At 42.1% G+C, this 26,876-nt stretch overlaps 3 protein-coding genes across 3 annotated transcripts; 1 reads left to right on the top strand and 2 right to left on the bottom strand.

Annotated features, from left to right (window-relative positions):
- Positions 1–1,094: 1,094 nt before the first annotated feature.
- LOC141761731 (histidine decarboxylase-like) lies at positions 1,095–10,254 on the bottom strand. Its single transcript, XM_074625325.1, has 12 exons — positions 10,227–10,254; positions 9,910–10,082; positions 9,711–9,856; positions 5,356–5,479; positions 5,127–5,264; positions 4,906–5,049; positions 3,316–3,382; positions 3,040–3,202; positions 2,825–2,915; positions 2,635–2,733; positions 2,363–2,464; positions 1,095–2,106 (listed from the first exon to the last, which is right to left on the bottom strand). Exons 1-12 carry the CDS (start codon positions 10,252–10,254, stop codon positions 1,813–1,815), a joined length of 1,569 nt encoding a protein of 522 aa, XP_074481426.1. The 3' UTR covers positions 1,095–1,812.
- Positions 10,255–12,402: 2,148 nt separating this feature from the next.
- Positions 12,403–16,921, top strand: LOC141758491 (long-chain fatty acid transport protein 2-like). The gene is made up of 10 exons (XM_074619984.1): positions 12,403–12,983; positions 13,473–13,682; positions 13,796–13,954; positions 14,142–14,266; positions 14,463–14,657; positions 14,836–14,926; positions 15,026–15,224; positions 15,678–15,775; positions 16,023–16,153; positions 16,239–16,921. Exons 1-10 carry the CDS (start codon positions 12,503–12,505, stop codon positions 16,410–16,412), a joined length of 1,863 nt encoding a protein of 620 aa, XP_074476085.1. The 5' UTR covers positions 12,403–12,502; the 3' UTR covers positions 16,413–16,921.
- Positions 16,560–21,533, bottom strand: LOC141758489 (histidine decarboxylase-like). Its single transcript, XM_074619969.1, has 12 exons — positions 21,421–21,533; positions 21,104–21,276; positions 20,904–21,017; positions 20,670–20,792; positions 20,441–20,578; positions 20,212–20,355; positions 19,348–19,414; positions 19,071–19,233; positions 18,861–18,951; positions 18,671–18,769; positions 18,401–18,502; positions 16,560–18,144 (listed from the first exon to the last, which is right to left on the bottom strand). Exons 1-12 carry the CDS (start codon positions 21,446–21,448, stop codon positions 17,365–17,367), a joined length of 2,022 nt encoding a protein of 673 aa, XP_074476070.1. The 5' UTR covers positions 21,449–21,533; the 3' UTR covers positions 16,560–17,364.
- Positions 21,534–26,876: the final 5,343 nt, after the last annotated feature.

A 26,876-nucleotide genomic window follows, 5' to 3' on the forward strand; every position in this document is an offset into this window, starting at 1 on the left:
TCCTCGATCCTCCGGCTTGTGACCCGGAAATCGATCTCAGCGCTCAATCTTGGAGGACATCCTAATTCCTAAACTGCATCTCGAGGAGCGAGGAGCGAGCATGGATGTATTAAAAGAACTGGATACAGTGTTGGAGGCGGGGCCCCGGTCATTCCTATGAGAGTTGCTCATTGGCGCATGAAGCCTAAATGGCTCGACTTCCGTCTGGAAAAGTACCCGGATCTTGGCGGATCTTGGGCATCTGGGACATGCGCAGTAGCATCCGCTCGGTCACATGACTCGGTCGCGGGGTCCAAACGTCACGCCGTCATCGCGGCTTGCGCTCCAGCCTCGGTCTGGGTCTCACTCACATGAACGGAGGAAGGGAAATAACTCTGGATTCAGCTATTAGTGCCTTTATTTCAACTTTAAAAACTTATTTTTTAAAATAAGGGCTATTAAAGTGTTCGTAATGTGGAGTTGATTCACCTAAAAAAAAAAATTTGGCTGAGTTACAGACGTCTCTTTCCCAAGGTAAGTCTATGGGAAAAAGTATTTTTGGGCCCAACGGCATCACGTGACTGACACGGAAGTTGCAGTACTGCTGTTTGGCCACTATGAAAGTCTGGAACGTCGACCGGCGCTCTTCCTGGGGGGTTTGGAGCGAGGCACAGGAGGTTTGCCGGAGCAGCCATAAGCCAAGGCCTATCTATAGAAAGGAGGCTGGGTCACGAGTCATATCTCCCGGGTATAACACATGCGCAGTAAAATCTCGCCTGCACTCGCCGAAATTGAGCCAATCGCAACGCACGACCGCAGCTTCAGTTATACTGGGCATGTGTTATACCCCATACCCCAAGACCCATGTCTGTCCGTGACCCAGCCTCCTTTCCATAGGCCTTGCCATAAGCGAGGATACAGTGTATCCTTCACAGATTAGCCATCATCTAGTTATAATCTGTGTTAATTGTAGGTGTGAACAACAAACGGACCATGTTGATGGTAAAATGTTCCAGCAGCAGAAGGACCTGCAGTATCTCTGCTTCACACACCGCGGCTGAAGCAGCCTGCCACTGAAAGGGCTTTATAAAACATGACAACGAATAGAAGTCAAACAACTTTCTTCAATTATTAGAAAGATTTTTCTTTTCATAATCTGTTATTTCCCACATTAACTTTTATTAAGGATACAGTTAAAGTCAGAGAGAGAAGGAGGGTCTGTCTTTTACACCTTTTACATCATTTATCCTCATTTCCATTCAGTCACATGTGAGGCTGATTATTCCTGAGCGTCTGGTTTGATAGGAGTTACATAATTTCAATTTTCCCCTCAAACAATTAGCCTAATTAACAATTTCTAGTGTCAGAATATAAATGACTACAGACGCTAATAATAAATAAATAATATAAGGGCATTGTGCCAGTAGAAACAGTTCCTGAGCCTCTAAGCAGGACAGTCCACAGTATAAATACAGACTGCAGACTGTTATTCATGTGCATTTTTGTTAAACAGGTAACAGGCTACAGAGAGAAAACACTGCTGCTCTGCCAGTAATAACTGTGTCTCTTTGTTAGTATTAGTACAGTTCAGACAAAAACAGTTGTTAAAGCCGACTGACAACTGATCCAGCTGTGATCAGCTGCTGCTGTCATCAGAAACGGACGTTGCTTCATGTGACGCTTCAGAGGGAAGGACGTCTCATGTCTCTAAAAACATATTTCCTTGCTTCCTCTCTCCTCGTGTCTCTGCCTCGCCTCTACCGCTCGTATCTCCAGTAGGAGTGACTAAGACGCGAGGAGAGGAGTCGAGGAGAGGAATCGAGCTGTATAAATTCAGAAATGGGAAAGGCCTCTGGTGTCTGAGTCGGCGTCTTGGTTTTCCTCTATCACCTCATCTTTCCCTGATTTTGGTGTGTCTGCATCATTCAGAGCCTGTGTCTCAGCCAGAAGAGTGGAAGCCATTTTGGAGATGATGCTCCAGTCCTTAAGGATGTCCTCTGCGGTAGTGAACTGCGAGGTCACCGTGAATCGGATGATGCGCTTGGTGTGAATGTCTGCAGGGATGAGGTACATGGTACCCGACTGGGTCAGTCTCCTCAGCAGCTCCTGGGTCAAAGCATTTCCTCCCTACAATAACAAAACATATTCATAAACGTTGCAGGGTCAAAATACTCAAAGCTTCCAAACTAAACTGAAGCCTTTTCAGCGATATCACGTCAAAGTTTCAGCTTTTTTTATTGCTCAACCCTTCAGCTGCTTGATTAAACTAGTTATTCAGTAACTCTCCTTTGAATGAGCTGTGACTGGGCAGGTTGTGCATCTCAACAATGATTAGTCAGTGAAAGATAAAGTTTACTACATAGTATAGTTTTGTGCCACATACTTTCAGACAGAACACAACCAGGCCAAGGTGCCTCTCAGCAGGAACCTCGAAATGTGGGTCACTCTTTATGAGAGACTCCAAGAGCTTTGCCATCTCAACCCCCTAGAAAAGACAGAATAAATATACATGTGAATCCTGAAACTTAAAAACAAATCAATTCTGTGGATTTTCATAGAATTCATACAGTAAATACACTTCTAGGTCCCTTATCTGATAATATTTGATATTTATGCCTAAAACAATTTACATGAAGAGAACTGAGTGCCGCTTACATGTCTGATATGAGCCTGGAGGTTTTTCAGTCCAAAGGAGCGCATAACAAACCAGAGTTTGAGAGAACGGAAACGTCGGCTGAGAGGAATTTGCCAATGCTGAACAACAGAAAAAAGCAGCGTCATTGCATGAACCTATTCACTATCATAATTGAATCTTTAATTAGGTGAAGTCATGATAGTATGATACCATAAAGTCCGTGGCTGCCTTCGAGTTGTCATGTCTGAGGTAAACAGGATCAACAGTGAACGTCTGTTGGAGCTTATATTTATCTTTTACCCTGAGATAACAAAGTTATACCATGTTACCAACCAACAAGAATCCTTCATTTCAGACCTACTTTCATAGGTAATGTGTATTTCTATATACTGTAGGTAAGATAAGGCTTCAGTGTTCTCACTCACCAGAAAGCTGTGCAGTCAAGATGGACCATCATCCACTTGGAGAGGTTGAAGACAAAAGAGTCAGCCAAATCAATGCCCTCCAAGGACCAGCGGAGCTCAGGACAGAAGTAGGCTGAGCCAGCGTACGCAGCATCAACATGGAGCCACAGTCCTTCCTCTGCACCTGGAAAAAAAAGATTCAAATACAAGTACTGTAATTCAACATCTCAACACAATGTTTTGACTTTAAATACAGTGTTTAAACAGACATTATTGGGAGTACATTTCAAAACGTACAAACTGGTCCCAGTTCAGACAGATTGTCAAAGGCACACACTCCTGTAGACCCCAAAGTTGCACAAAGCTGAATAGGAGAGAAACAAAATTGTATATAAGATGTAACAATTAATATCAGTATTTTGTTATATATATATATTTTTTAAATATTCCAATGTTTGTTCATGTTCATTAGCCCTACAAATTGTACAGTATTGTACAATCAAATTCTAATATTACCTTCTAGGTGGTATTGTTTCTATTTCATGTCAAGCTATTTACAGTGGTAGAAGAAGTATTCAGATCGTTTAAATAAAAGTACCAATACATTAATGTAAAAACACTCCATTACCAGCATTTAAAATCCTACTTAAATAAACACACAAGTGTGGGGGGTTGAAGCTCAACGATCACCTTGGATTTACTCGTGTACATTTACTTGAGAAGGAAAAACTTCCACAGGATTCCCTCGTAAAAAACGATACTACAAAACTGTGGAATAAAGATTTTTGTTTTATCTTCTTACAGGAGTATTCAAAGCTAAGTTCTCCTAATTAGCCATCTGTACTACGGTAAGAAAACTGTGTGGCTCGGTCCTTAACTTGAGCCTCAACTGAACGAACCACTGTTTTTACCTCAATGAGCACAAGAAGCCTATTTCTCTTAAAGCGACGGTAACCTACTTACCGGTCTAACAGAAAGCTTATATAGTGTTGCCTTTACAAAGTAACACATGAAGACATTACATCGAGATGAATTAAATCAAATGATCATTAAATGACTTTAAAACTTTTAACATATTAATTACTATTAATTAACTTATTCAATGGAATCACTTATTTATCTCACCTACATAAAATACAGACTGTGCTTATTTATTGTACTAAAAAATGTATACAAAACTTGGCCCCCACACAAGTAATATACATAATGTATCAAAAGTAAAAGTAGAGGTTCTGCTGTAAAATGTCCCCTGTGACCTTAAATAATTTACCCTCTTTGGCCTCAAACAATTATTTAAATGAAATCATCTGAGAAGTTTAGAGGGGAAATCTGGCATGATCTGAAAAGACTACACATGTGATAGGCTACGTAGAAAATCACTCTAATATCTTATAGTACAATAGAGTATGCTTTTATTTTAAGTCATGACCAAGACCAGTAAAATGTGAAACATATAGCCCATCAGCACTCCTAAAATTTATCAGAAAAATCCATTCACATAAAAACACCCATAGAAAGTAAATGATGATTCCTCTTCATTCACCTCTTATTGTCATATATATACTGTATATATGTGTAATTATCATGCACCATGAACAGTGTCTTAAAATAATTAAACAGCATTGCGTAGGTACATTTTATGTGAGGACATTTTTCTGTGTTTTCTACGAGCAATCACAGTAATGATGTTAACAAATAAATCAGACAATGCACATGTCTGAGACCGAGATAAGAGCAAGTAGAAATGTGGTCTTCACACCGGTCTCGAGACCAAGACCAATTCCGAGTACTATACAACACTGCTGTACAGTGTCAGCTAAAACACTGTTATGATTTGTAAATAATCCACCTAAACAACCCCATGATCCTTCAGTGTTGACTACCTACCATGAAAGGGACCAGTCCTCTCCTCCTGTCTTCTTGTATGGCTTGTTTCAAAGTGTCTCCTCTCAGAGACAGCTGCTCATCAGTGGGCAGAAACCTGATCTTCACCAGAGAGATCAGACCTGCCTTCTCAACCGAGGAATGAGCCTATAAATGCAATCGCAAATCAAATTCTCAGTTTATTTGTATTAATAAGTTATTGTAGAAGGCGTGGTGACACTGACCTGATCTGAAGCGTAGGCCACCAGTCTTGAATTTAGGACCGAGTCGTCCACGTCCTGGTCGAGCTCAGGCCGCAGCTGCAAGATTTTGTCTTTCCTGGCAGCCAGCAGAGCAACCAGTGTAGTCTCACTGACTGTACTCTGACGGGAGAGTCAGGTGGGGAAAAAAAGGATAATAAAGAGACTATTGCGCTAAAGGTTTTAAAATAAACAGATCAAGGTTGTTGCAAACCTGTAGTATGCCTCCACCAATGCTGTCAGGATGGTGATGCAAGAAGAAGGAGGGGAGCCCCAGTGCTTTACACAACCAGTCCATCACATTCATTTCCAATTCTGTGCATGCTGGGCTGGAGGCCTGATCAAAACCAGCACGGACAATGTCATTTATTAGGATGATATGACTTCATTGATGTTGTACTGTAACAAATTACTGTAATTTCCTCAGCAGAATTTTACGTAACTTCTTGTTCTGTTATTCTACAAAGTGTAACTGTATATTGCAATGCATCATGTGACAAAAATAACTACATGTAGTTCACAGCATTTTTGAACAGCAACATATTGTAACATTGCAGGCAAGTTGTGTGTTGACTGTATATGATGCGTATAGTACAGTTAAATACTGTCGATTTGAATTGCCCTGCACAAGTTGCACAAGGCGGTTTGAAACACGTAACATCACTATTGTTTAGCATAAGCTAAGTTGTCACTGTATTAGTCTGTTTTTAGCAGACTTTAGCTAACTAACGCTAGAGCCAGTTTAAGTGAAGAAGCTAATATCTAGTGATGTTACGCGCTGTGCCGAGGCTTCTGAGCGTGTGTCCAGTAATGGTATTAGTAATATCCACCTTATTCTCAGAGGTCTTATTGTAGAAATAGTTATGGGCGTAACTTCCGGTGAGGTAGCGGAAATAGCGGTACGCTAGTTAGTCCCATAGGCTAAAGTAAAGTAATTCACCTTCATTTCACAAAATGCTGCTTTATTTTTAACTGATATTTAACTGACATTAAATTAGCATTTTCTAAAATGTCCTTGCGGAGCTGTGGTACGGTGTTCCGTATACTTGTCGCCCGTCAGCGCCACGCCAGGCGGCACTCCTCTTTTGTTAAGAGCCAGACAAGCTTGTTTGTGTGCTCATTCTCCGGGGAAATGTCCATTAGAGAGTCTACACTTTGACTGATGTCTTTTGGACCAGTTTTTTTTATTGTTTTTATCTGTTGTAAAGCATTATAAAGACCGATTTTTTATGAAGGACATGCAGTTCAACTGTTTAACATGTTGATGTCTACATGGAAGGCAATAGAACAAACAATTACATATAAACCATAGGTCTATGTTTATTCATGTTTAGGTGAAGTGCTGAGCATCAAGGGTCAGGTGGTCGGTCCTCCACATCCCACCTTCACGGCTGGAATGGCAGCGTTCTCTTTTTGAGCTTTTACAACTTTAATCTGGTGTACCAGGAGCAAGCATTGTGCACACTGAATTTCATTCAAAGGTAAGAATGTGCTGGAAGTTTTAAAGAAGTAATTGTGTATTGGAAAACAGATTCATAAGGGTTAGTTTGGATTTTTTGTCACAAGGTTGTACAAGTTACTAACCAGTAGTGATGTTGTTGCATGTACATAGCCCTGGGTCCTTTAACGCAACTGAAATTTTACTGAAAAATAATTAGCCTAATTTTTTTTTTTTTTTCATGTTTAGCAGTTTTTCATATTGAAAGGGAAAATGATAAGCTTGTCTTGATGGATTCTGCTTTTTCTTGTAGGGAAGCTGTGAGGTTTTTTTCAAATGGTCTTCAATATGTGATGCATTACTGGTGTAAAGTGGCTGAACGGATATATCTGGGTTGATGGCTCGGTAGTTCAGTCAGGACCACTTTAGTCAAAGACACTTATTACATTTGCAGTAATATATACATTATATTTGGCGGTATGGCTCTGCTCTGGGACCTCCCTGCCCATCCACACGCATGCGTGGATCCACGAGCCTACGTGGTAACATGAGGCAAGGAGAGCACTCCTCCTTGCCCTTCCATGTGCACACATGGAAAGCCAAAGGCAGGGAGAGCAGCAGCAAAGACCCCCCTGGGTGCAGAACAGAGCCGGCATCAATGACAACAGAATTTACATTGATTAAGTCATAAACAGTTAGGGGTGGGCGACACATCGAATATAGTCGCTGTATCGCGGCTTATCCCCCGCGCGGTACAGAAAACGACTACATCACGAACATCGAACACAATTTGTCATGTAATGTTTCCAAGCCAACCCTTTTGTATGAAAGATTAAAATTTTTCCAAAGAACCACTAATGAATATCAACAGAAGGTTTTAATGCAGACATATGCTGCAGGGACTACAGAATCATAATATTGGTGTGATTGTATGCATCAAAGGGTTAAATTGAGCATTTATGCAGTGCTTAGAAGATATTTGAAAATATTGCGATATATATCGTGTATGCGATATAGCCTAAAATATCACGATATTATTCCTAGGCCATACCGCCCAGCCCTAGAAACAGTATTAAAAGGAGGTGGTGGGGTGGAGGTGGGTTGCGAGCGGCTTGTAGAGGAAGCAGCAACGGTAGGCCGGCTGAAGCAGCTTAAATAAGGCGCCCTGTATGAAATTTACCAATGAATGCATAGAGAGGAATCAGCTGATCCGTCTTAAGATCAGCTGTATCAGCCGATAGCAGTTGTATGAGCAGAGCTTGACATCATGGCCTGCCCGAACTAACGCTACGCTTGATTTTTTGTATCTTGTTCACTCTTTAGATTGTAATTTCTCAATCATTTCCTTATGGTCACTCTCAGTATGATTTTGTTTCTCTATTTTCTCAGACAAATGTGAATTCAAGACTTGATTCTCTTTTCTTGTTATTTCAAGAACATGCCACAAGGGGTCATCCAGCATGCCATGACGCTGTTTCTTCTTGGTCAAAAACCTGGCTTGCTTTTCTCTCACTAAAGCGTGCACTGAAGGGAGTCCTTAGACCTCACCCCAGGTAGGGATTCCACTCCAGTCATGTAGAGAGTTTCAACAGACTTTGAGGGCATTTTTAACCAAGCCTCACACCCATACAAAATAGCTGATGAAAAAGCATACTCAAAAACCATTAGTTTGACAGAAAACTACATTACATTAACAAAAACATTGAACAGATTATTGTGGACACTCAAAATGTACACCCATATATGATTGTTGAACATCTTGTTCCAAAACCATGAGCATTATTCTGAGCGCTATTTTATAAAATCTCACTGAATGCTGAAGCACGAAGATTTCACTCAGGTGGAACAACAACTAAAAACAGCACCAGACCAAAAGTGCACATAAGAATATGGACAGGAGTGTCTACATACCCTTTGCCATGTATGCTTTTGTGTCTAATATGTCCCGACATGGACAGCATATCTGTTCAGCCCTCCAAAACTGTAATAATTAAAAAAATAAGTAGCAGATTTCTTTCAAGGGAACAAAGTCCTGCTGCAGGAACAGCTCGTACAATACTGTCAGTTTTAATCAGTCACATGTCAGTTAAAATGTCACTTTTCATCAAGTAAACAACGGCAAAATCATCCACGCACAGGTAAATGATGAATATATTAAACAAACTGGACATGACAGGCCTAACCTCAGATCTAACTCAGAAGAGTGCACCGTTGGCACGGTCACACATGAAGCAAATTAACATGGTGATAATTTGCCTCCCAACCAGTGGCACCAAGATGGCAAAGGTGGTCAGCCAACGAACTGGGACGGTGCATGAGAAGAAGAGCAACTCTGTCAAATCTCACGTCTCCTCGGGCGATTAATGGACTTTGAGTGGCTTTGTGCATAAGTCATAAATCATATGCAAAATATGAGGACTTTTCTCTTCCCCACTATGTGAATGGAAATAGTTCATAACTGTTGCTAGGAACATGCTGAAAAGTAATCTTTTATACAGTTAAAACTAACATTTTTGGAATTGGTCAAAGCTAATTTAGTTGAGGCTTTTTATGACTGAACTGTCAAAAATGTGGAATGAAACTGAAATTTAATGGTTGAATCTGTGGCTTTGGCAACTTACTATAAATTATTTTAGGAGTTGTTCAGAAAAAGGAAAAGTCACCTCAGCTTCAAACCGTATTTAAGAGTTTTAATGAAAGTTTTGCTTTGTTGCAGCTCTGACTCTGGTTTTATTTAACAGGTGAAGAGAATTGAATACAATGTTGATGAATTTGCAATGTTTTTAACTGTAAAAATATTCTACAACAACACATTGTATTGTGAAGTATTAACAGCTATTTACTGGCAACTCTAGTTGCCAGGTAACTTCTGTAATTTTAATGGAATACAAAATAAAGTTGTAAATTAGATTATTAGTGATTTTTTTTATCTGTAAAAAAACATACATTGCTGTAATTTATATACAACAAAAAAATTTAAAAGGTTTCCTGTAATATACTGTAATTCTTTTTACAATAATTAACAGAAATTGTACAATACTTTATTGGACACTTTTTTAGGTGTGTTCTGTAAATTCTACAGTCAATTCTTTACATTGTGGTGGAAAAAATATGTAGGTTGTCCCCTGAGCCAGGTGAATCCAGCACAATTGATGGCGTCGGCCAGCATGTCCCCAAGCATAGAGGGCCATGAGGTCAGACTGGGGTAGTAGGCATGCATGTGAGGGCTCTGCCAATGAACCACCTGCGGAAAAAAAGATGAGAAAACACTTGCTTCCTTGCAATAGTTTTAAAATACTGATATGATAATGGATGACTTTAGGAACTTACTCCTGGCATGATGACTTTCTCGATGTCGTTGAAGATACTCTCCCAGTCCTCCGGCTCCGTGGGTGCAGTGTCAGGGAGAAGCTCCTTCATGTAACCTGGCTTTACATCTGGAATCACCCTCCTCTCTCTGATGGAGCCCAGGTACTGTGTGATGTAGTCCACCAGTTCCTTTCCTACTTAGCAGTAAACAGACAAGCTGGAATGATATTCCTATTGAAATTCATAATGCATCTTTGTCTATTGTTTACTAATCATTATTTTCAGTGAAATATAACAGACAAAATTAGTCAATATAGTAAAATGTAAACTATCATTACCTTTGCGATTGTATTCCTCAGCCTGCATTGTCTCAGATGAGAGCTCTTTGGGTTAAGTTGTTGTGTAGAACAGGTGGCTGCAGTGATGCTTTGTGTATTCTGTAGGAGAGATAAAAAAAATGATATAGTCCCTATTGTAAAGAACACGCCCTAAACTGGTGACGCATTTGAACCACCGAACAAATGCCCTTCACACATTCTTTCCATCATCGGAATCAAAACAAGCTTTTGCACTGAATATTTACCCTCTGTATGTAATTATTAATTTATTCACATCTCAGTGACACAATACTGTATTTAGCATAATAGGACAATGCTGGAAAATGCATGTGAATGATGAAAGCTAAGATTAATTGCAAAGCATTACTGAAAAGTATTAAAGCGCACTGCTGAAAAACCTGGAAACTGAAATGTAAAACTGGAAGAACTGGTTGCGGAAATGCATTCCATAAACAAGCAATACATTTCTAGAAAAGCTGTAGGCTAAGCTAAACTGTCAAGAGGTGAAAGGTGAAATTAATTAATTGAAAAGGTGCATTAAAAGGCGCAAAAGAAAGAAAATAGTTTAATACAAGCATACATGTCCTTAAAGAGCATAGCGTTTTGACATTTGAATGGTTTCTTTAGCTGAAAGAATGCAGAAGTAGTTGATCAAAAAATGTATGGAAGAAGTATAATGACGTTGTGACCTGTTTAAAGCGTAGTCCCTATATGAAAAATATTTCAATTTGATCATATTCTCATCTAGGGTCTTATTTTGAAAATCCAGCCGCAACTGTGACCTCCTGTTACCTGATTGGTGCTTTAGCTAAGAAAGTTAAGACCTGAAAGACATTGCTGGAAAAGCTTGAATCTAAACTGTAATGCTGTCAAAGCTGGAAGTTGAGATGGATTGTGTAAAGGGGATAAAAAAAGAAATACTCTATATTAATGGCACTGCCATTTCTACTTGCAGTCTGTGAGAGGACAACAGGAACCGTGTAAAGGTTTTTCTCAAATGGTCTTCAATATACAGTATGATGCATTACTGGTGTAAAGTGGATGAACGGATATATATAGGTGGATGGCTCGGTAGATTTTTATCTTGTTCCCTCTTTAGATTGTAATTCCTCAATCATTTCCTTACGGTCACTCTCAGGATTGACTTTGTTCTTTGTTTAAGACTTGGTTCTCTTTTCTTGTTATTTCAAGAACATGCCACAAGGGGTCATCCAGCATGCCATGATGCTGCTTCATCTAGGTCAAAAACCTGGCTTGCTTTTCTCTCACTAAAGCGTGCACTGAAGGGAGTCCTTAGACCTCACCCCAGGTAGGGATTCCACTCCAGTCATGTAGAGAGTTTCAACAGACTTTGAGGACATTTTTAACCAAGCCTCACACCCATACCAAATAGCTGCTGAAAAAGCATACTCAAAAACCATTAGTTTGACAGAAAACTACATTACATTAACAAAAACATTGAACAGATTATTGTGGACACTCAAAAGTTACACCCATATATGATTGTTGAACATCTTGTTCCAAAACCATGAGCATTATTCTGAGCGCTATTTTATACACATAAGAATATGGACGGTCACATGTGCAGAATTAACATGGCTAAAATCCCCCTCCCGTTCACTGTCTCAACCATCATGAAAAGGTGTTTTTTATTCTTTCATGATCCGTCTGCTGCTTTAGATAGAAAAATATGATTTGATAACTGTATAAAGGTCAATAAGCTTGTTTTTACTGCCTTGGTTGAACAGTGTCAGGAATAAATGGTTTCAGGCTGTAGGTCATACTGATGTTTGACACAAAATGCAGTTTTAAATAAACCTTGTGTTATTTGGAGTGAACAATGTTGATAATTAACTGATGTGTGTGTCAACAAAAACTCACAGAACAGATGTTTTATCAGGCTTCATGTTGTTCACAAACTAGTCATTGATCCAAAATGAATTCTTATTATCATAATTCTTATTGAACAAATCCCCTGCAGGGAAGCTTGTTCTGACAACAATGGCGATAACACAAATATAAAATAGGATTGCAAGAAAGGACGAGCAGTAAAAGCATAAAAAATTAGCCATTCACAGAATTTAATTTCTATTGTCAGGAGCTGGAGAAATTATTTCCACCCATGAACTCTTTTGTTACTCCCCCAGAGGAGGAATTTGGTCAAAGTCCAAGAGGCGTAAACTGAGGTCTACAGGTCTGAGGCTGTTCTGTGCTGTTGAAACTTGAACCTTTCAGGACTCTTATTGCAGCAGGACCGACTTTTCTTCTGATTTATAATGATTGCATATATTCTATATACCGCTCTTACAGGTTTGGCAATTTTGCCGTTATTGCTTTACTTGAGAAACCCTTATTTTTTTAAAGATTTAGGTTACACGATTACTGCAATTCAAATTGGTTTGAGCCTGAGTAAATTCAAGAAGCAGAAACCCTTTTACAGTATTTTGGATCGTTTTCTGGACCAAGTGGCGAGGCAGCCACATAAGAAGTTCATACTTTTCGAGGAAAGCTCCTACACTTACAGCCAAGCCGACAAAGAAAGCAACAGAGTGGCCAGAGCTCTGTCCACACATGCCCACCTGAAGGAGGGGGACACAGTGGCCCTCTTCCTGGGCAACGAGCCTCAGTTTGTGTGGCTCTGGCTCGCACTGACCAAGCTGGGATGCTGCGCTTCTTTACTGAACTACAACATCAGATCCAAATCTTTGCTGCACTGCTTCTCCTGCTGTGACGCCAAGGTCCTGGTCGCTGGTGCTGGTGAGCAGGGAAAATAAGACTGAATTAGCATTGTATCCTGTCGTGAATATGTTCTCTGCATGGCGTTTGAAGTATAGCCTGAAAGATACTGGATTTTTTAGGCTGAAATTTCTTTTAACATGAACAAACAATCTTGATATACAACCCTTATATTTACAAAAAGTGTGACCAAGATAAAAAAAAAAAAGACATCTACAGTTAAAAAATCAATTTATCAGTTCTCTCTGGTGGACAAACTATGTAATGGAGACTGTTTCTTAAATTACCTCAAACCTAGTTTGGCATTTCTGTAATGCAGTTTCTTGTCAGCTGACATATACATACCGATATATCTGCAATAAGCTGATATCGGCAGATGTATTGGCCTGGGCTTGGTCTTAATGTTTCTCATGGTTCTCCACATATGTTTTGATTGTTTTCCCATGTTTACTGTCACTGCATTGACCTCCATGAAGCCTTCACTTGCTCTCTTTTGCCTTTCTCTCTCAGACTTGCGAGGGGCTGTAGAGGAGGTGTTGCCCACTTTGACCCAGCAGGGCGTCCGTGTCTTCATCCTCGGCGAGGACTGTGATGTGGAGGGCATTGAAAGCCTCTCTGATAAAATTCAGCAGGCCTCAGACCAGCCTCTGTCACCTCAGCTGAGGGCCAACGTTAACTTTAAGAGTCCTGCGCTGTACATCTACACCTCAGGAACCACAGGTAATCGGAGGGGCTCGTCTGACCTTCACTTCTAATCTGCGTTTGTGTTTTTATAGTGCAGGCCTTGAGGACAATAAAGATATGCTACATCTGCTTCTAATGTTTTCTTTTAGGGCTTCCCAAGGCAGCACTAATCAACCACGAGAGGATATGGATGGCATCTTTTCTCCAGGCTGTGGCTGCCGTACGCTCAGACGATGTCATCTACGTGTACCTGCCTCTTTACCACAGTTCTGCCTTTCTGATGGGGCTTTGTGGAGCCATAGAAAAAGGTAATTCATGGCATCATAAAACTGCAAAGCAACTCTGATGAGTTTACGAAAGGTTAAACTAACAGGTAAATGACCTCAAGTAACAGTTGGGCTCTGATTTCCACTATTTGTATTTCAAAGTCCTAAAAGTTTACAGCTCTCGGTGTGAGATTATCCGTTGCTGAAATCTGTGCCTCTTCATTTCCAGGCATTACCATTGCTTTAAGACGTAAATTCTCTGCCTCCAATTTCTGGAATGACTGTAGAAAGTACAATGTGACTGTTATTCAGTACCTCGGAGAAATTATGCGCTACCTCTGCAACACACCAAAGGTAAACCTCAGTATGTATAATATCACATAATATGGTTATAACACTATTACAATACAACAATATATTGATAAATTCATTATAGTTTTAATGACATTTGCATGGGCAGCTAAAGCCTGCAGCTGTCAGACACTCTGCTTGTTGTAAACACATGTGATGTTTATTATCCTGGTCTCACCTCTCCTTCACTCTCCTCTAGAGAGACAATGACAGAGATCATAAAGTCCGACTGGCTATTGGGAACGGGATAAGGGCCGACACCTGGGCTGATTTCCTGCAGCGATTTGGGGACATTTGTATCTGTGAATGCTATGGAGCAACAGAAGGAAATGTTGGCTTTGTCAACTACACTGGCAAAGTTGGAGCTATTGGCAAAGAGCATTTTCTCCACAAAGTAAGAGGTCCCTTATGCAAAGAAGTTCCAGAAGGCTTTTTTGTTGTAGAGTAACATTTAACATGTGCTAATTGCATCATCAAATAGTTTATATGCAGATGCTGCATGAATTTAAATGTGCAAAACAACATTATTTATATGACTAACCATTAGTTATTATTCTTAAACTGTGTTTCAGATGGGATATCCATATGCCCTAATAAGGTACGACACAGAGAAAGAGGAGCCAGTCAAAGACGCCAGAGGATTTTGTATTGAAGTCCCCAGAGGTGAGCCAATCTCCTCCAATAATACACTGTAGCTCTCTCTTGACCTTCTCGCGCTTACTAATACATACAGTATCCTTTGCTTGTTGCTTTCACCCGCAGGAGAGACCGGTCTGTTTGTGGCAAAGATCGGAGAAAGAACACCTTTCAGCGGCTACGCCAAGAACAATCAGCAGACAGAGAAGAAGAAGGTGAGAGATGTGTTTGTGAAGGGAGACCTCTACTTTAACAGTGGCGACCTCCTAAAGATAGACAACGAGGGATTTATCTACTTTCAAGACCGCATCGGAGACACTTTCAGGTGAGTGCAAACACAGTGAGCAAATTTGACAACTGAGCAAATAATGGGGACAATGAGTACTCATCTGGACACAGTGTTACTGTTGGTTAGATAACAATGTCGAAGGTCGAACAAAGCCTGAGCTGTACAAATGGTTGACCTTTGTAGATAAATGTTATTCAGCAACCATTCAAGTTTTATCAACTCAGGCTACGTATGTCTTTTAAAGTCAGTTAGATGGAAAATAACTATAAAATAGTAACTGATAAATTTCATCACAGGGAAACTGAATTCAAGATGTAGGACGTTAAATTTGACTACATTCAAGGCCAGAATCTTCATTGAATTATTATTTCAGCATTTTCTGCAAAGAAAACAGGGTTTTGTCTGACTATGTTTGTATGTAAATAATAACAAACTGCCCCCCTACGCTAAATTAAAGCATGGCTATCTTTGTTTTGTCATTCAATACAGGTGGAAAGGAGAAAATGTGGCAACCACAGAGGTGGCCGATCATTTGCTCATGGTGGACTGCGTTGAGGAGGCTAATGTCTATGGTGTGAAGGTGCCAGGTAATAATATTACATTGTTAGCACTGATTTAAGATTATACATGACATACTCATTTAGTAAAATCCTTTCATCTGTTTGAGGTTTTTAAAGGTTTGATAAGACCTCTTGGATCTAGATAACCTCTCACATGCCCATTAATCATTAACCCTTGTAACCATGAATCATGCTCGGGATGAAACACATAAAGATCTCTTCATACTCACGTCCTGAAATAAGTCCTCTTTTTACTTTGACCTTGACTGATTAGGACACGAGGGAAGAATTGGAATGGCAGCACTGACGCTCAAAGAGGACATGGACTTTGACGGCAAAGCTGCATATCAGCACGTCAAAAACTTCCTCCCCAGCTACGCAAGACCACGCTTCATTCGCATACAGGTAAACAAGTGTTGCTGAATAAGATAACACGTAAAAAAAAAAAAAAATCTGGAATTTGATATAACCACTTATCTTTCTCTGGCAGGACGCACTGGTAGTAACTGGGACGTTTAAGCAAATGAAGGTGAAGCTGGCAGAGGAGGGCTACAACCCTGCCATCATCAGGGACACTTTGTTCTTCCTGGAGGACACCAAGGGCTACGTACCCATGACTCAGGAGATATACAACTCCATCGCAGAGGGAAGAATCAGGCTCTGAATGAGTTCAGTGTTTATTATTGGATTGTCAATTTCAAAATGGAACATTTGATTTTTAAGTTTTAAGTGATACAGGATGCCAAATAATGATTAATGACCTGCACATTGAGCGTTTATGTACAGCACATTTCATGAGCTACTTGTGGGGAATATTGTGTACTGAAATACTTCAAATATCATTTTGTTTGAAACACTTTTTAATGAAAATATTTTAAAAACACAGCTGTAAATGAGCAAAGCAATCCCAAATCATTGACCCGGTAAGATAGTGATCAATTTTCCAACACAGCTGGAACAGTAGTAAATTGCTTAATTATCATAATTTGTGTGTGTATGAACTACTGTAGTTCATACACTGTAGTTATTATAGAAAACTAAAACTAAAATGAAAATAAGCAATGAAAAATATTGTAAGTAAACTGAAACTAACAAAAAACTATATCCTTTAAGAAAAACTAAACCGAAACTATATTGCCTGGATGAAAACTAATAAAAATGAACTTAAATTAATTTGAGTTTCAGTCTTTTTAGCTCTAATATATCACGACACGAAAAAAAAGGAGACGGCATGAATTTCTGTCACCTCTCGTGACATTGAACCACAGAAATGGAACAGACTTGACCTTCCAGGAGATGGCGCTATTGCTTCACATCAGACACTAAAGTAGTGTGAAGATTAAACATTAAACATTATGGCCATTCCTACACAGTTCTCCAAACATGTATATTGTATGTAGCTACTTATTTCTGAGACATTATACCCAGTCCTAACAAAAACAACCTAAAACTATTGTAAAACTAAATATATAAAAACTAAAAGCTGAAACTAAACTAAAACTAGCAAACACACTCTGAACTAAAACGTAACTAAAATGAAACTGAAGAGTCAAAACTAAAATCTAATCAAACCAACAGCACTATTATAACCTCGGTGTGCACTGCGTTCAGGATCATTACAGGAGCTTTGGTGCCAGTTCGGTGTCAGTTTCCAGTGGAGAAGGAGAAGGAGCTGTGTTGGCTACAGGAGAAGAGCACAGACAGTTCATTCTTCTACAGGTGGAGGACAAGTGTTTCTGAGTTGCCTGTGAAATCTTCACAGGGCAGCACAGCTGGTGGCGGCCACACTGCACCCACTGGTTGCAGAAACTGGGCACGCTGTAGAACTTTGTCAGCTTTTTCAGGTCCTTTTTACCCAGAAGATTTGAAGGCGTCTCTGTAATCTTACACATAGGACCAGATCCTGCCGTTGATGGCGTGTTGGGGAGGGCGCCTGCAGCATCTTTAAGACTAGGCCTTGTTTCAAAGTCGTAGCCAAACAGTGGCCTGATGCAAGGCAGTGGCTCGCTGCTGCAACTAAGAGAGCGCATCTGTCTCCTAGATGGATTCCAAGCCTTGTCAATCCACAGCTCCACTTGAGCCTTGTCCAGCGTGGAGGCAGCATCCTCTCTCTCCTCAGACCTGCTGTCTGAGTCGGCGTCTTGGTTTTCCTCTATCACCTCATCTTTCCCTGATTTTGATGTGTCTGCATCATTCAGAGCCTGTGTCTCAGCCAGAAGAGTGGAAGCCATTTTGGAGATGATGCTCCAGTCCTTAAGGATGTCCTCTGCGGTAGTGAACTGCGAGGTCACCGTGAATCGGATGATGCGCTTGGTGTGAATGTCTGCAGGGATGAGGTACATGGTACCCGACTGGGTCAGTCTCCTCAGCAGCTCCTGGGTCAAAGCATTTCCTCCCTACAATAACAAAACATATTCATAAACGTTGCAGGGTCAAAATACTCAAAGCTTCCAAACTAAACTGAAGCCTTTTCAGCGACATCACGTCAAAGTTTCAGCTTTTTTTATTGCTCAACCCTTCAGCTGCTTGATTAAACTAGTTATTCAGTAACTCTCCTTTGAATGAGCTGTGACTGGGCAGGTTGTGCATCTCAACAATGATTAGTCAGTGAAAGATAAAGTTTACTACATAGTATAGTTTTGTGCCACATACTTTCAGACAGAACACAACCAGGCCAAGGTGCCTCTCAGCAGGAACCTCGAAATGTGGGTCACTCTTTATGAGAGACTCCAAGAGCTTTGCCATCTCAACCCCCTAGAAAAGACAGAATAAATATACATGTAAATCCTGAAACTTAAAAACAAATCAATTCTGTGGATTTTCATAGAATTCATACAGTAAATACACTTCTAGGTCCCTTATCTGATTATATTATATTTATTCCTAAAACAATTTACATGAAGAGAACTGAGTGCCGCTTACATGTCTGATATGAGCCTGGAGGTTTTTCAGTCCAAAGGAGCGCATAACAAACCAGAGTTTGAGAGAACGGAAACGTCGGCTGAGAGGAATTTGCCAATGCTGAACAACAGAAAAAAGCAGCGTCATTGCATGAACCTATTCACTATCATAATTGAATCTTTAATTAGGTGAAGTCATGATAGTATGATACCATAAAGTCCGTGGCTGCCTTCGAGTTGTCATGTCTGAGGTAAACAGGATCAACAGTGAACGTCTGTTGGAGCTTATATTTATCTTTTACCCTGAGAAAACAAAGTTATACCATGTTACCAACCAACAAGAGTCCTTAATTTCAGACCTACTTTCATAGGTAATGTTTATTTCTATGTAGGTAAGATATGGTTTTAGTGTTCTCACTCACCAGAAAGCTGTGCAGTCAAAATGGACCATCATCCACTTGGAGGGGTTGAAGACAAAAGAGTCAGCCAAATCAATGCCCTCCAAGGACCAGCGGAGCTCAGGACAGAAGTAGGCTGAGCCAGCGTACGCAGCATCAACATGGAGCCACAGTCCTTCCTCTGCACCTGGAAAAAAAAAGATTTAAATACAAGTACTGTAATTCAACATCTCAACACAATGTTTTGACTTTAAATACAGTGTTTAAACAGACATTATTGGGAGTAAATTTAAAAACGTACAAACTGGTCCCAGTTCAGACAGATTGTCAAAGGCACACACTCCTGTAGTCCCCAAAGTTGCACAAAGCTGAACAGGAGAGAAACAAAATTACATATAAGATGTAATGTCAGTATTTTGTTATATATTTTTTTTTTTTTTTAAATGTTCCAATGTTTGTTCATGTTCATTAGCCCTACAAATTGTACGGTATTGTACAATTAAATTCTAATATTACCTTCTAGGTGGCATTGTTTCTATTTCATGTCAAGCTATTTACAGTGGTAGAAGAAGTATTCAGATCGTTTAAATAAAAGTACCCATAGAAAGTAAATGAAGATTCCTCTTCATTCACCTCTTATTATCATAAATACTGTATATATACTGTATGTATCATGCACCATGAACAATGTCTTAAAATAATTAAACAGCATTGCATAGGTGAATTTTATGTGAGGAAATGTTCCTTTGTTTTCTATGAGCAATCACAGTAATGATGTTAACAAATAAATCAGACAATGCACAGGCAATTTAGTGATATCCCCGCAGTTGTGGTCTTGAGTCCTCTTGTCTGAGACCGAGATAAGAGCAAGTAGAAATGTGGTCTTAACACCGATCTCGAGACCAAGACCAATTCCGAGTACTATACAACACTGCTGTACAGTACGTGATGTCAGCTAAAACACTGGTATGATTTGTAAATTCTCCACCTAAACACCACCATGATTATACCCACCATCCTTCAGTGTTTTTATTTTTATTTTCATCACAAACAAAAAGGTAACATCTATAGACAGACTCACAAACATACCAACCCCACATACAAAAAACAAGCATAAAATAAAAAAACAATGAAAACAATGAAAAATAAAGAACGTCAGTGTTACCATGAAAGGGACCAGTCCTCTCCTCCTGTCTTCTTGTATGGCTTGTTTCAAAGTGTCTCCTCTCAGAGACAGCTGCTCATCAGTGGGCAGAAACCTGATCTTCACCAGAGAGATCAGACCTGCCTTCTCAACCGAGGAATGAGCCTATAAATGCAATCGCAAATCAAATTCTCAGTTTATTTTTCTATTTGTATTAATAAGTTATTGTAGAAGGCGTGGTGACACTGACCTGATCTGAAGCGTAGGCCACCAGTCTTGAATTTAGGACCGAGTCGTCCACGTCCTGGTCGAGCTCAGGCCGCAGCTGCAACATTTTGTCTTTCCTGGCAGCCAGCAGAGCAACCAGTGTACTCTCACTGACTGTACTCTGACGGGAGAGTCAGGTGGGGAAAAAAAGGATAATAAAGAGACTATTGCGCTAAAGGTTTTAAAATAAACAGATCAAGGTTGTTGCAAACCTGCAGTATGCCTCCACCTCTGCTGTCAGGATGGTGATGTAAGAAGAAGGAGGGGAGCCCCAGGGCTTTACACAACCAGTCCATCACATTCATTTCCAATTCTGTACATGCTGGGCTGGAGGCCTGATCAAAACCAACACGGACAATGTCATTTATTAGGATGATATGACTTCATTGATGTTTTTTTTGTTGCTTTTTTTAGTGGAAGAAAAAATATGTAGGTTGTCCCCTTACCCAGGTGAATCCAACACAGTTGATGGCGTCGGCCAGCATGTCCCCGAGCATAGAGGGCCATGAGGTCAGACTGGGGTAGTAGGCATGCATGTGAGGGCTCTGCCAGTGAACCACCTGCGGAAAAAAAGATGAGAAAACACTTGCTTCCTTGCCATAGTTTTAAAATACTGATATGATAATGGATGACTTTAGGAACTTACTCCTGGCATGATGACTTTCTCGATGTCGTTGAAGATACTCTCCCAGTCCTCCGGCTCCGTGGGTGCAGTGTCAGGGAGAAGCTCCTTCATGTAACCTGGCTTTACATCTGGAATCACCCTCCTCTCCCTGATGGAGCCCAGGTACTGTGTGATGTAGTCCACCAGTTCCTTTCCTACTTAGCAGTAAACAGACAAGCTGGAATGATATTCCTATTGAAATTCATAATGCATCTCTGTCTATTGTTTACTAATCATTATTTTCAGTGAAATATAACAGACAAAATTAGTCAATATAGTAAAATGTAAACTATCATTACCTCTGCGATTGTATTCCTCAGCCTGCATTGTCTCAGATGAGAGCTCTTTGGGTTAAGTTGTTGTGTAGAACAGGTGGCTGCAGTGATGCTTTGTGTATTCTGTAGGAGAGATCAAAAAAATTATATAGACCCTGTTGTAAAGAACACGCCCTAAACTGGTGACGCATTTGAACCACCGAACAAATGCCCTTCACACATTCTTTCCATCATTGGATTCAAAACAAACATTTGCACTGAATATTTACCCTCTGGATGTAATTATTAATTCATTCACATCTCAGTGACACAATACTGTATGTAGCATAATAGGACAATGCAGGAAAATGCATTACAAAAAATGCATGTGAATACTGAATGCTAAATTGCATAGCATTTCTGAAAATGCAGAAGTATTAAAGTGAAATCCATTGCTCGGCACTGCTGAAAAACCTGGAAACTGAAATGTAAAACTGGAAGAACTGGTTGCGGAACTGCATTACGTGAACAAGCTAAGAGTACATTTATCGAAAAGCTGGAGGCTAAACTGTAATACTGTCAAAAGGTGTCATCTTGTCAGGATTTCAGGGATAACAGGCTTGGACCCAAATACAGGTAAGGATGAGGAGGCAGCAGGCTGAGTACAATGATTAATAATAAAAAAAACATACCATCCATCCATCCATCTTCAACCGCTTATCCGGGGTTGGGTCGTGGGGGCAACAGCTCCAGCAGGGGACCCCAAACATCCCTTTCCCGGGCCACATTAACCAGCTCTGACTGGGGGATCCCGAGGCGTTCCCAGGCCAGTGTGGAGATATAAACTCTCCACCTAGTCCTGGGTCTTCCCCGTGGTCTCCTCCCAGCTGGTCGTGCCTGAAACACCTCCCTGGGGAGGCGCCCAGGGGGCATCCTTACCAGATGCCCGAACCACCTCAGCTGGCTCCTTTCAACGCAAAGCAGTAGGGGCTCTACTCCGAGTCCCTCACGGATGACTGAGCTTCTCACCCTATCTCTAAGGGAGACGCCAGCCACCCTCCTGAGGAAACCCATTTCGGCCGCTTGTACCCGCGATCTAGTTCTTTCGGTCACGACCCAGCCCTCATGACCATAGGTGAGGGTAGGAACGAAGATTGACCGGTAGATCGAGAGCTTTGCCTTCTGGCTCAGCTCTCTTTCGTCACAACGGTGCGGTAAAGCGAATGCAATACCGCCCCCGCTGCTCCGATTCTCCGGCCAATCTCACGTTCCATTGTCCCCTCACTCGCAAACAAGACCCCGAGGTACTTGAACTCCTTCACTTGGGGTAAGGACTCATTCCCTACCCGGAGTAGGCAATCCATCGGTTTCCTGCTGAGAACCATGGCCTCAGATTTAGAGGTGCTGATCCTCATCCCAGCCGCTTCACGATCGGCTGCGAACCGATCCAGTGAGTGCTGAAGGTCACAGACCGATGATGCCAACAGCACTACATCATCTGCAAAAAGCAGCGATGAGATCCTCAGCACACCGAACTGCAAACCCTCCTCCCCCCGACTACGCCTCGATATCCTGTCCGTGAATATCACGAACAGGATTGGTGACAAAGCGCAGCCCTTGCGGAGGCCAACCCCCACCGGAAACGAGTCTGACTTATTGCCGAGAAGCCGAACACAGCTCTCGCTTTGGGCGTACAGAGATTGGATGGCCCTGAGAAGTGCCCCCCTCACCCCATACTCCAGCAGCAGCCCCCACAGTATCTCCTGGGGGACCCGGTCATACGCCTTCTCCAAGTCCACAAAACACATGTAGACTGGATAGGTATACTCCCAGGCCCCCTCCAGGATCCTTGCGAGAGTGAAGAGCTGGTCCGTTGTTCCACGGCCAGGACGGAATCCGCATTGTTCCTCTTCGATCCGAGGTTCGACTATCGGCCGAACCCTCCTTTCCAGCACCTTGGAGTAGACTTTACCAGGGAGGCTGAGTAGTGTGATACCCCTGTAATTGGCACACACTCTCTGGTCCCCCTTTTTGAACAGAAGAAAACCACCAACCCGGTCTGCCACTCCTTAGGCACTGTCACCGACTTCCACGCAATGTTGAAGAGACGTGTCATCCAAGACAGCCCCTCCACACGCAGAGCCTTCAGCATTTCTGGACGGAAAAAACTTACTATATACAAAAATGCAGCTGGTCCGACAGGAAGGTACAAAAAGTAAAGTCAAAATCACTTTGAAAATCACTGCTATAAGGTATACACAAATCCGGGGAAATACCGGAAGTAACCAATTCGCCATTACTGTGGTGGCGTGTCCTAACAATATGCACACGTTTGACTGCAAGCTGGCCTAAGAAGTGTACATTTTTCTACTTTTACCTTCACTCTCTATGTAACGTTACTTTTGACAACGATGTCTAGGAGTTTGGGTAAAACCTGAGTAGTTCTCAGCTGCCTAACGTTAGCCTAACATTGTGAAACAAATAACATCAGCTAAGTTAACACTGCTTAGCTAGCATAGCTAAAGTTAGTGAGCTAAAGGCACTTGTCTGTCTGGGGGCTGCGGTCCCATAGAATAATTTAACTCGGTCAACTAACTGTAGTTTTATTGTGAAATGTAATGTTAGCTGCTCTAACTAGGGCAACTAACCTAATGACCACAAATTAAACATCTTTAATCGGCCAGCATCATAAACAGAACACGTACAAAGTGTCTGCTAACCGTGTTAGCAGACACGTTAACTTGTGATTCTCAGCCAAATGCGTCGTAGTTGGTCATGGTTACAGCAGCTGTTGAATACACAAACCGAACATGTGGGTGTCCTCGTGAAAGCCTACAATTTGAATTGAATGCATTTTAAATACATACTCATCTGTGTTTATTAACTACGTGGACCATTTACATAAGTTCCTACAAGTAACCACGGACGCTTTCGTCTGAAATGTCGCCAGTTAACATGGTTAGCAGACAGAGGAGTCACTACGACTTGCCACCGCAGTAATGGCGGCACCGCTAGATCGCAGAACACACAATGTGTTCACCGGATTCGTCTATAGGCTTCACCCTCCAAGAGCTGTCGCTATTGGGTTCATCCCCGACTGCCTGATTGACTACATCCTTCCATTGGACCTTCATCCCAGCTGCAAAACCTGCCTTGATGCTGTCCACCCCAGGCTAGCGCTTAACCCGCAGGGCGCTTGCCAGTTCTGTGCTCGCTTGCTTGCGGAGGAGCTGCAGTGACGGGCTGATGCCTACATGGCGCTTCGTGTTGAAGGTGGCGGGGAAGGCAGCTGGGCAGACCAGACCAGGATACCTTGCCGACGGATAAGCTGGACATCTTCACCTGCGACTTCCCGAATATCCCGGATGAGGACCACTGTGATGGGCACGGATCTGTGGCTCAGCTCCTTCCATAGCGGGATCTCTTCCTGTTTCTCTCTCCTCCCCGTTAGGAACACTGGAGGCTGATGAAGACAGATACGGAGCCCCGCACTTGCAACTTTCTCCATCCCCACTGTGGCCAGGAGCCCCGCAGCAGGTGTAAGCCCATGCTGCCGCCTCCTCGGGACCAGGTTTATGCTCGCCTCACTGACCGCTCATACAAGTGTGCCGCTCAGGTGGCTGCAGCGCAAAATAACATCTCGCTGCTGTCCTCGCTGTTTCCGGCATGGCCACTAAGCCCGGGGCTCTCTTCCCTGAGCAAGCCGGGAAGGCTATGACGGCTGTTCTGACCCTCACAATGGCTTCAACGGAGGCGGTATTCAGAATTATGGCATGGCAGATGATGATGCAGCGTAACATCTGGCTCCTCCCACCCATGTTTCATTCCGGCCTCCGGATTAGGTTATGTTTTCATTGTTTACACTTTTCAGTTATTATTTCCTGTTTTATTTTGGTATACTCATCTCCCATCTCGTTTCAGAAATCTTCACTTCCTGCCGTTGTTTGTTTCCTGCCTGTGTGATTGCCTGCCACCTCGCCGATTAGTTTCACCTGACTCAGTAGTTTCACCTGTCCCTTATTACCCTTCCTCCCCTCCCCTTAGTCCTTGCTCTCCTTATCTGTTGCCGGTGGTTAGCGTTCCAGCATTCTAGTTTCCCAGTGTATACCTCTAGTGTTTAAACCTTGTTTCTGCATTTTTGGACTTGCATGCCTAGCATTTTTGATACACTTGCCTGTTTTTTGGACCGAACACCGTGTACCGAATTCTGCCTTATGTAAAGGAAATGCCTTGTGTCCCGAGTCTGCTATTGAGTCCTTTGTCTGTTGGCTCCAGTCTGATAGTACGAACTGGCCACCATGGACTCAGCAGACCCAGACTCTGTGCGGGCTGCACTCCAAGCCAGAGGAGGAGGATTTATCATCAGGAGGAGCAACTTACCCTGCTTTGCCAGGAGATGAGGGGGGATGGCGGAGAGACAGGAGTCCGTCACGACTTCCTTCAGTGGTCAGATTTGTTTTCTGGTCTATAATTTGCAGAAGATGCAATCTTAGACTCAGCCTCCCATTCCTCCTCTTCCAACCGTTTATCCAGCCCCGCTACCCACTTCCTTGCCCTCGCCAGCTCCTACCTTGTCACAAGTTGTCAATGCTTAAAAATTTGTTTCCGTTCTAACTCTCCTCTGGCTCCGATCCCTCGAGCTGCAGTATCCCCTGCTCCTGCAGTCTCTGGGTCCCCAGACTTAGATTTGCCTAACCTCTCTAACCTTCTATCCTTACCTTAAAGAGGCTTTTAATAAGGTTAGAGCTACCTTGTTGCCCCCTCGCCTTGATTATGACTGTGCCATTGACCTGTTTACAGGCGTCTCGCAACCCAGAGGTCGGCTCTATTCCCTGTCCGCTCCTGAGATACTGGCTATAAAGGAGTACGTGGACTCTTCACTAACTGCTGGCTTAATTCGCCCCTTCGTCTTCCCCTGACAGAGCCGGATTCTTCTTTGTGGGGAAGAAAGACAAGACTCTCCGCACCTGCATTGATTGCCATGGTCTGAACAACATAACCATCAAGTATCTCCTGATGCCCCTTGGATTCCCAAATTCCCCAGCTGTTTTTCAGGCTCTGGTTTACGACGTCCTCCGAGACATGCTCAACCTTTTGTGTTTGTCTGTCGGGACAATATCCTTATCTTCTCCCCGTACGAAGAAACCCACGTTCAAATGTCCGGCGTGTCCTCCGGCGCCTCCTCGTGGTTTCTGAGGGGAGAGTTCTAGTGGACCTTTCTAAGGTCAGTGCTGTCTCAGAGTGGCCCATTCCTGTCAACCGCAGAGAGGTGTTTTTGGGGGTTTGCTAATTTATACAGACTTTCCATTAAGAACTTCAGTACAGTGGCTGTCATTTGGTAGTGCTCTAAGTAAGGTATAATGTACGGTGAGCCAGTCACTGTTGTGAAAGAATCCCCGACAAGGCGATGCTGCACCCCGAGGCGCAGTGGTCTCTCAGCGCCCTGAAGGAGTTTCTTCACAACAATGATCCGCTAGCTCTACATTATCCCGCTTATTACA

Source organism: Sebastes fasciatus, chromosome 2 (genome assembly GCF_043250625.1).
Source record: "Sebastes fasciatus isolate fSebFas1 chromosome 2, fSebFas1.pri, whole genome shotgun sequence".
Classification (NCBI taxonomy): domain Eukaryota; kingdom Metazoa; phylum Chordata; class Actinopteri; order Perciformes; family Sebastidae; genus Sebastes; species Sebastes fasciatus.